Source organism: Myotis davidii, unplaced genomic scaffold (assembly GCF_000327345.1).
Source record: "Myotis davidii unplaced genomic scaffold, ASM32734v1 scaffold159, whole genome shotgun sequence".
NCBI lineage: Eukaryota > Metazoa > Chordata > Mammalia > Chiroptera > Vespertilionidae > Myotis > Myotis davidii.
The window spans coordinates 14,152-24,282 of NW_006291231.1; the positions used below are offsets into that span (position 1 = coordinate 14,152).

The window sequence follows — 10,131 nt, forward strand, 5'->3', positions numbered from 1 at the left end:
CTCCCGGCACCTGTCCCGCGGAGTCGGCATCACCTGCGTGACCTGAGGCCAGGGGTCCAGGCCAGGGGACACCGGGCTGACTGGCTCAGATCACTCAGGACCCCAGCAGAGGCCATGCAACCTCTCCGGGGTCACGTCCTGCACCCAAAGCTCTGCAAGGGGTGGAACGGAAGCCAGCGGTGCAGCAGGTACCCCGTAGTGCCCCTCACAACTGCACTTGTGCCCACGGGAGGGGCTTGCCTTGCAGACCGTCTGAAAAGCCCCGGACTTCAGATAACGAAGCCCCTTCTAGGAAGCTGCATGAACTGAACACAGCACGGAAGTGGAACAGCCACAAAGGATGCCCGTCGACCTAGTGTGAGCTCAGATGGGAGAGAATCCCAGAGAACTGACCAGAGCCCTGGGCAACCTCTGACTGGTCAGCCGGAGCCAACCCGCTCCATCCAGAGGGTTCAGGTCACAAGCCAGGGGGCTACTTGGCTTTTAAGCTGGCGTGAGTTGTGTTTTTCTGTTATTTGTCACCGAAAGCATCCTGACAAACACGCTCACCTGGACCCGGTTCTTCCTTGTGGAAAGTGAACTGAGGCAGCCTGATCTGAGGAAAAGACGCCCCATCAGCTTAGTGCGAGTAGAAACCACGTCTGTGTTGCTCACTCTGCTCTCCCCGCCGCCTGGAACAGCACCTGGCCTATAGGAGGCCCTCAGTGCACATCTGGTGGGTGAGCCAGCGAGTGAACCGACTTGGTGGTGGTAGGAAATCGAACCCAATCCTGGCTCTGCCACTCGGGCTGTAGTGTGACTTCAGGCCGTCACTCCCCTTCAGCGCCTTGGCTTCCCATCTGTGAAGGGAGGCTGACTCAGAGCAAGCTGGGCTGCCCCGCACAGGCCCCGGGGTGGGAAAGCACGGCTCAAACAGGGAAGTGGCAGGGGTGTCGTTTGAAATGGCTCCCTTGGGGGACAGAGTTTTCTAAGCCTAAGAAGTGAAGCCACTTCTTGGGTGAGGGGCGTCTGGGGGTGGGAGAGTTCACTTGGCGTTCTGAGAACAACGCAAGAGCGTTCCGTTTCTTCCCGGAATCTGCCTTCCCCTGTGGTGCCCTGGGAAGAAGATGCTGTACTCCCTTCTTTTCCGCCTTCTCAGGTATCCAAGGAATGCAGCTGCACACCCAGGCTTCAGGGCAGGCTGACTGGGAAAGAGGGCGGTCAGTCAGGGGTTGGTGCAATGTGTTGGGGTCATCAGGGTTCTCTGACTTTCTGCTCTTTCCTCCTCACCGAACTGGCCTTACTGCCTCTGGTCACAAGAGGTGAGCCACGCTGCGGACATCTGGCTCAGCACCCGGTGGGCTGGCCCAGGCAGTGGGACGCCAGGGACAGAAACGTTTCCCATAAGAGCCCAGCGTTTTTCCTTTTCTCTCAACGTGTGCTCACCCCTGAACGCGGACCATGGGTCTCTCTCCCTGAGGTCAAGGGACTGCCCCTGATCCCTGTGAGCAGGAGGGAAGAGGGGAGGAGGGGAGACACTGTACCTCCTTCCCCAGGCCACACATACATGTGAGGTGGCTGAAGCCTGGGAGGGCGGATGTCCTCCACGGCTGAGGCTCAGAACGCAGTCAGCATTCCACATCCCAGGTCCTGTTCTAGGCGCAGGCACCCTCTCGTGCACCCCCTGCCAGCCACACAGTTTAATGTGGCAGTTCAGTTGAGAAACTCGGGTCTAAATGAAAATCCACAAGGTATCATAGGAGGGGTCCCCTCCTGTCAGTTTCAGCGACATCGCTCTGCTCCTGAGCTTGGGTGAACGGAACTGGCCTTGGTCACTACTGTGCCTCCACTTACTGCTCCCACCCAGTAGGGAGCATGCTTATCAGGATGGCTGGGGCTCTGGAGATTGTCATGGTTCCAACATAAGAGTCACTCCCCCTCTGGGCTTGAGTTTTGTCATCTTTAAAATGTGGCAACAGCCCTAGTTCGTTTGGCTAGGTGGATAGAGGGTCCCGGGTTTGATTCCAATCAAGGGCACATGCCTGGGTTTTGGGCCTGATCCCCAACAGGGGATGTGCAGGAGGCAGCTGATCAATGATTCTCTCCCATCATTGATGTTTCTCTCTCCCTCTCCCTCTCTGAAATCAATAAAAATATATTTTTAAAGAATGTGGCAACAGCCCAGCCAGCGTGGCTCAGTGGTTGAGCATCAACCTATGAACCAGGAAGTCACAGATTCCTGGTCAGGGTACATGCCCAGGTTGTGGGCTCAATCCCAGTGTGGGGTGTGCAGGAGGCAGCCAATCAATGATTCTCTCTCATCATTGATGTTTCTATCTCTCTCCCTCTCCCGTCCTCTCTGAAATCAATAAACAAATATATAAAAAAATAAAATGTGGCAACAACAGTTCCAACACTACAGGGTTGGTGTGAGCAGTTAATGCCTAACGATGTTGACCTCGGTGCCTGGCACAGTTAGCTATTCTTACAGTGATGCACCAAGGGGTGGGTGAAGCACCCTTCCTCATGAATCCCTCAGGTGACTGACGCTACTTCAGTGGTTTTCAAAATTGTTTTGTTCAGGACCCACAGTGATCTACATATACCTCTATGTATACCTGAAACATTAAGTACTGTGAAACAATACTTACTCTATGTGTAATAAAAAAATCTGTTGTTTTCTCTTATTTATTTTTACTTAGTGTTAGCTTTGATTACATTAACTGCTAGTATTACAAATCAATCCACATGTGGTAAATCTAAGTACAGTGGGGACATTTCTCTTTCCAGGAACAACCCCTTTACACAGCCCGGTCCCATCCCCAGTGGGGGGCTCCTTCTTGTGTGGTCCTTAGCCTCTACTATGTTCCCCGATGTTCCCCCTCGGGTGAGGGAGTGGAAGGAGAGGAATCTTGAGCTCTCTCCAGAGGCCAGTGGTGTCCTAACTTTGAAAGCTTCGGTGACGCCTCAGGGCCCACAGGATGTTTTCTGTTCTTTCTGTCTGTTCCTCCAGATGTTTGTGCCTCCTGGTGTGTGTCCCTCTGGATCTACTTTCCACTCTTTTCCCCTCTGCTCTGGGCCTCAGCGCGCTCACCTGCATTCGTGAGCTTCCTTGCCCTCTGACTTCCAATTTATTTTAACCAACGGACGTCACCAGCACTGGAGATGGGAGGTGGACAATGCACTTGTCTTTGTATGTCAGTTTCACTGCTTTCCCTGTTGCGTTTATGGCATCCCTCAGTTGCCAGCCTGCTCTCTCTCTGCCCCACGCAGCTCACATCTGGCTCTGGAGAGACATTCAAGCATCCTCGCCCGTCTTCAAGGGAAAAGTCTGCTCCAGGGCAGTCTGGTTTCTGCTCTCGCTGTCCTCAGAGCAGCCAGCCTACCACATCCTGATTTCATAGGCATGTGTCACATCACAGTCACTATGCTCAGCAAACACACAGAGGTCCGTATCGGAAAGACAATCTAATCTCTCAGCAGGATTCAGGGGACGGGTAGATAGTCCTTACTCTTCCCTCATAGGCATGGGAAGAGGGCTGACACACTCCGACAGAGTTCTTATTTCCAAATCAACCTTGAGATGAGTATTTGCTAAGGGTCACAATCTGGTTTTTGCCCCCACCTTGCAAGTCCTGAACAGGTGTTTTATTTTTATAAAATGCCAGTCATGACCTAGTAAATGGATTTTTACAATCACTGCCGGGCTCTGACCCTCAGTGTGACCGTACTTCCCTTCTCTGAACTGAAGGAGTGTATTAGTTTCCCACTGCTGCTGTGGTAATTGCCAAACAGGTGGCTGTAAACAACACAGGCGGATTCTCTTACAGTTGTGGTCAGGGGTCCACAACCGGTCTCCGCGGGCAGGTGGCATTCCTCCTGAAGGCGACGAGAGGACTCGTTTCCTCCTTTCCCAGCTTATGGAGGACTCCTGCATTCCTTGGGTCTGTGGCCTTGTGACACTCCAACCTACCGTTCCATCATCACTCCCCTCCTGCCTCCTTCCTATAAAGATCCTTGTGATGATGGTGGGTCCTCCTGGATCATCCAATATATTCTCCCCGTCACATCTTTAAGTTAATCCCATCAGAAAAGTTCACATCTTTGGGGGCATTATTCTACCTACCACACTTTGCATAAACGATACACAATATCTTAGATAACATAGCTTATAATTCACATTTTGATCTGTACTGACTATCCCACATTGGGGTAGCTCTATTGCCTTGGCTACACTGCACGCCCCTGGGGGAAACCTGGGCCTTCACATCATTGCCTCCAGAGTTGGACACACATGCAGGTAAACTACTCGTGATGATTTGTGGGCCAAACTGAAGAGTGATGCTTAATTAATCTGTGTTCTGAGGCTGACTCTGGTTTCCTAATACTATTCTGGAAAGAACTACTGAATTTTTTTTGGTTAACAAAAGCCTTCATACATTGTTTCCTCCCTATGTTACTCTGTCATTAAGGGTCTCCATGCCTACTATAGGGCCAGTGCTAAGCCTGGAAGCAAACCCCATCTTTGCTATCTAATGGAATTACTAATACTGCATTACCGTTTTACTGGCAGGGAGACCCTGGGGTCCAGGTATGTTAGCTATTGCTCAAGGTTACACAGGTTGGCAGAGCCCTGACACCAAAGCCCAAAGCTTCAAATCAAAGGGCTTTGGTGATCACCTAGGTCCCCTCCAGGGGGTAGTCACTGTGGACCACGCCTGCCTTGTTCTCGAAGGTCGGGGGAGAGGAGGAGCTTCCACAATCGCATAGACCCTTGCACTGCACTACAGCACGGAAGGTTTTTGGTTGCCATGCTTGGGATGGGTGGTCTTCCATGGGTGAGAAATGTCCTAAGTTACAAAAAAGGGAAAAAGACTACTCTGTGGCTATTAAGTTCTTGGTGGCAAAGTTCATAAATTTTGTTTTTTGTTGTTTTTTCTTTCATGCAACACATTGTTTCTCTAAAAACCTCTGGGCTCACTAGCCAAGTCATGTGACTTAATGAAAGTGAAATGAAATGAGCTAATTCGTAATTTTTGGCTGGCTTTTGTCTTTCCTCTCTCTGTGACAACAACCTTGCTGATATGCTGGTGCAAACACATACGCACAAAGGAGCCCTGCCAGCAGGTCCAGAGAGAACACGGCAGCCAACAGGGAAGGGGCAGGCCCACCGACCTGGCACGCCGGGTGCTTCTGGGTCCTCTCCTGGAGGGAAGCAATGCTCCCATGAGTCACCAAACGGGCAAAATAACTCTTCTGAGACTATCATGACGTCCTCTGAGAAGCACTGTTACCAGGGCCCTGAAACTAAAGTTGTGTTTGAATCCCTGCTCTACTTCTCCTGGGCCAGTGAAGTCAAGAATATGGCCACACTCAAGGCTACTCTATATTGATTTACTTTGTTATTCATTTATATTTACACCTCTCAAGATTCGCAGCCTTGGAATGTCAAACTTCATGTCTAATTATGATGAAAATAACTTGGCTTGGGCACAATAATCACTAAATCAAAATAATAACATGTTCTTACCCCTTCCACACGCCCTCGCATTATGCCCTCAGCGGCACACGATTACAGCAGTTCCTGCTGCAGGCACAGGGCCCAGGGCCCAGACCTCGGGTCTCAGAGCAGGCTCCCATTTGGGCGTGGCTGCTTAATGGTGGTGGGCATCTCTGTGCACCATGGGAACAGTCCACCTACTTTGCAAAAGCACTGCAATGCTAAAAGATAGCATGCAATAAGTGGTTCTTTTGGTTGAAGAAAAACCATTTGTATTCACTGATTTTACCTTAAAAACTAGTCTAAAGAAGAATTAAGTCTTTCTACTAAACATGGAAATATTATAAGGAAACAGAACCAAAAACATATTCAGTATTTTTATTTAAATTTTTAGCAATTTACATATCTCTCCATCCTTTAAGTTAGTGTGACAATTTCCATAATAAACTACTAAAAGAGAAGCTTTGGTCAAAAATGGAATGAAATAGCAAAAACAAAAACCAAAAAAACAAACAAACAAAAAACCAAAATACAAACAAAACTCAATCACTGCTGCTTTTAAAAATCCAACACTTTCACCAATTATATTCAAACAAAACCACACAAACAACATTTGCGCGATATGTGTCTTCAGTGTTTCCTTGCGGCTGGCTCTCCTCACCATCATGCACATGGTGGAGCTGCCGTGGGGCAGTTTGTCAGTTTGTCATGCTGGATCTGGGAGGCTCACTCAGCTTCACATTATCCGGAGGCCCTGGATGGAAGACTCTAAGGTCTTGAAAATGGAAGGGAGAACACTAATGGTTACTGAGGACTGGAATGGTTACTGGCATTTCCCCCACAGCGCCATACTACTCCCCCTCCTCTCCTTGGCTGAGGTGCAGGCCCCTTGTGCTCCTTGTACCCCCCAAGTCTGAGACACGCTCTCCCAGGTCTCTGCCCAGAGCCTCTCCAGGACTGCTGGCCCTTCCAGGCCAGGTGTTCCTCTGTCTCCACTACCCCAGCCCACAGGTTCTGGGCACACACCTCCTTATCTGTTCATTGGCCCTTACTGATGAGGGCCACCTGTGCACACGACCCTTGCCTCTTCACCACACTCTAGATGCCCTAATGGCAGGTACTTCTATGTTTCCATAGGCCACACAGCAGTCAGCCTACTACACAACACAGCAGGTGCTCAAAGGTGGATGGATTGAAGAGAAAACTGCACTGGGACTTCCTAGCTCACACAAGTACAAAAAGAGAGAAAAAGACCTGGCCTGAGAGACCAAAGGATAAAGGGCATGACTAACCACCCAAGTGGTGCTAACTACAGATGCCCAGGACTAAAAGCATACGAAGATTAAAAAAAGGAGTGGGAGGATACTTTTAGAGAAAGATGGTTTGTTTCTTCAGAATATTCTGGAGGCTTTTCCATACTATGTATTTGACCCAAGGAGGGGAAAAAACATCATGGAAATGTACAACAGCAAAATTCTATCAAGCTGGAGTATACAGGGTCCTTAGACTTGTCACTACATCTTCCATCAGGCCTCCTAAACCTCTCTCTGTCCAGAGCCTCCTGGCCACAACCCCTGCCACAGCTGGAGTTCATATCCTCACCACCTGTTCCCTGGACTCAACAGCCTCTGCCCCAAGCTCTTGTTGCCTAGGCCCCCCACGCCTTACAACCTGGTGCTTCTCTACATCGAGTATAGTGTGCACTCTCTGAGCTCCGGGCCTGGTCTGCACAGGCTGCTCTTGCAGCTTAGAATGCTTGTGCACCCCCTTCGCCCCCAACCATTCCTGAAATCCCACTGCATCTAGGGATGCAGCTCTTCCCTGCAGTGCTGGCAGGCCATGCCTCCCCCTAAGATGTAAAAACAGAGGCACTGGCTTCTCTTCTGGGCTCCAATTAATCCCCTGACCCTCCTCTCTCTCCTACCAGACAAGCCCTTCAGGGGCTCCTTCATCTCAATATCTTCAGTACCCAGCACCATGCCTGGCACCCAGAGGACACTTAGTAAATGTTTATTAGACTAATTAGTGTAAACGGTACAAATATATCTGGTAGCTAAATTTAGATGGGTACCCACACAAGGCCGGCTACAGAAACAGCACTCAGCTTTTCCTCAGTGAATAGATGGACATCTAGAAAGAAGTATATATTCCAAATCATGGGAAAACGTGGTTTCCTGCTAATGACCTTCAGGTTTTGAAGACAACTACAGTGGAACACCTTACATTTTTGCTTTGCGTTGGCTTTGATATTTTGTTTCAAAAAATGAGAAACATTTTTCTCATAGGAAGTTTTAAAACAGGATTTGTTCTGAAAGGCAGAAAATACCTTGAAATCCCAAATTGTCATGGCTCCATCGATGCCAGTAGTGCAAAATTTGCGACAATCTTGCTTGTCCACCTCATAAATAGATACTTGACTGAAAAAAAAGCAGAAACAAGAGATTGTAAGGCACGTGGTAGAAGTGAGCCCCAGCCTTCCTGACAGGATGAGGGCATTTTAAGGAAACTGTCAACTCCTGAATATCAAGTTGTCTATTAATATTAGGCTGCAGCAATCTGACTCAGAAAATATGAAAATGCACTATATTCCCAGACGGCCAGAAGAGAAAAGACTGATATGAAGGAAAGGTTCAGAACCCACATTAGTTAGTGATGTGGAGAAACAAGACAATCCAGGCCACACAGCCTGCAAACTGCCCAGTAGCAGGATGTGGCCAGGACCACAGCCATGATTGAAAAAGAAACTAATTTAAACAAACAAACAAACAAAGGCAGGATGAAATGCGACTGAAATCCAATCAAGACAAAAACTCCCAATGACTCTCTGACAACCAGGGCATATAAGCCAAGAGCTCTCCTTCATTTAAAATTAATCATTATAAATGCCAGTAATAGTCAGACACACCACAAAATCCCAACCACGCAAAACAGAGGAACACAAATGAAAGAACTTGTCTCAGCCTAATTATCTGAAAAACTTCCAAGAAAATCAATTCTGTAGCTCAGATAGTATCTTCCTTTCTCCTCTGAAATGACTAGAATATTACCTCTAGGGAAGGGGGTGGTACATACTACCAGTGAGCTACGAATGGATTTTAAAATTTTAAATGGTTGGAAAAAGCCTCAAAACTATTATTTCATGACATGTGAAAATTATGTGAATTAAAATTCCAGTGTCCATAACATTTTACTGAAATACAGCCATGCTCATTTATTTACATATTGTCCATGGCAGCTTTTGGACCACATGGAAGAGTTGAGTAGTTGTGACACAGACCATATAGCCCCTAAGAGTCTAAAATATAGACTATCTGTTCCCTCACAGAAAAAGTTTGCTAATCCTGCTCTAGGGCAAATAGGACTTAATATCTGCAAATAAAAGTAAACATGTCACTCTGCAAGGGTTTGTCACTTTATTTTTAAACTAAAAGTCTCAAAGAAGAGAGTTGTTTCTTTCCTGATACACAGTCTGCAGAGAAGCTTAAAAAAAAATTCACAAGAAATAACTGTGAAAGTCATTCAAGACAGAGAAACTTGAAAAGTGTGAAGAAAGTTTTGCTATGCCTTCAAGTTACACTTTTCAATAGAGCACAAACATTTTCAGCCTATTTTACGCCTAGTGGTCCCTTTCACTCAACATGATGAAAAGCACAACTTAGCCCTGGCCGGTGTGGCTCAGTTGGTTGGGATGCACTGTTAGTCCACACCAGCTCAGAGTCCACAGCAGGATCTGCACTCCTCATGTGGGATGCCTTGTACCATCTACACCTTGAAGGACAGAATGACTAGGCGGGTGTAGTTCACTTTTAGGCACTGGCTACAGGTAGCATCCAGGAACTCAGATCCAGTCAGGGGCCCCAGGTGGCTGGGTGGCACTTACGTGATGCTATTCTGGTGCAGAGTCTCCAAGGCTGTATTGCGGTCCTCAGTTGTGGCCCTCTTGTCCATGTTGCGGAAGCGTTCCATGGCAGACATGTTGCGCTGGATGCTCTGTTTTGGAATGTCTAGCTTGGAGACGAAAGTCAAGCTGCCGCGGTCATCATAGTTAAAGAGCATTGGGCAGCAGTCATGGCCCTGAAACAGGATATTAGTCAGGCCCTGGAGGGTACACTGTCTACCTACCAACCCCTCAGCGAATGTTCACCACCACAGGCATCTCTTATTCCTAAAGGCTGGCTCTGTTTCTTTTAAAAGGCCGTTCTATTTTGTGCCAGTGCACAAAGTCACAGAGCACGCATTGCTCCTGTTCTGGAGAATTATATACAGTGTATTACAAGGAAAGATGAAGAGAAATACTTACAGCGGCTACAACGCTATTCTCCGAAACAAATGACACACTCAGCAGAGGCAGGAACTCTGTTTTCAGAGTTGAGACCCTGAACACAAGGACACTTGTTAAAAGGAGATACAACGAACCACTCAGTTCCCTTATGGATACAGAAGATGACAAAGGACCCATTCTCATAGGGGCTTTGGCAGTATAAACAACCACTTACGTTTAAAAGGAGCCCCATGACCTAGCCTTTCAGGAATCTCAAGCATGAAATGGCCCTGAGATAACCTATAGAAACTGAGGCCGCTGGAACCGGTTTGGCTCAGTGGATGGAGCGTCAGCCTGCGGACTGAAAGGTCCCGGGTTCGATTCCGGTCAG

General features: G+C 48.1%; 1 protein-coding gene across 2 annotated transcripts in view; it reads right to left on the reverse strand.

The window, feature by feature from the left end:
* Positions 1–5,841: 5,841 nt before the first annotated feature.
* The window catches only part of ARPC1A (actin related protein 2/3 complex subunit 1A), a 39,905-nt gene continuing 35,615 nt past the window's right edge, over positions 5,842–10,131 (reverse strand). For both annotated transcript variants that reach the window (XM_006764365.2, XM_015564366.1), the window contains exons 7-10: positions 9,780–9,855; positions 9,360–9,553; positions 7,806–7,896; positions 5,842–6,254 (exon numbers count right to left, since the gene is read on the reverse strand). In XM_006764365.2, the coding sequence (XP_006764428.1) occupies positions 6,216–6,254; positions 7,806–7,896; positions 9,360–9,553; positions 9,780–9,855 (400 nt within the window). In that variant the 3' untranslated portion in view covers positions 5,842–6,215. The remainder of the gene's footprint in view (positions 6,255–7,805; positions 7,897–9,359; positions 9,554–9,779; positions 9,856–10,131) is intronic.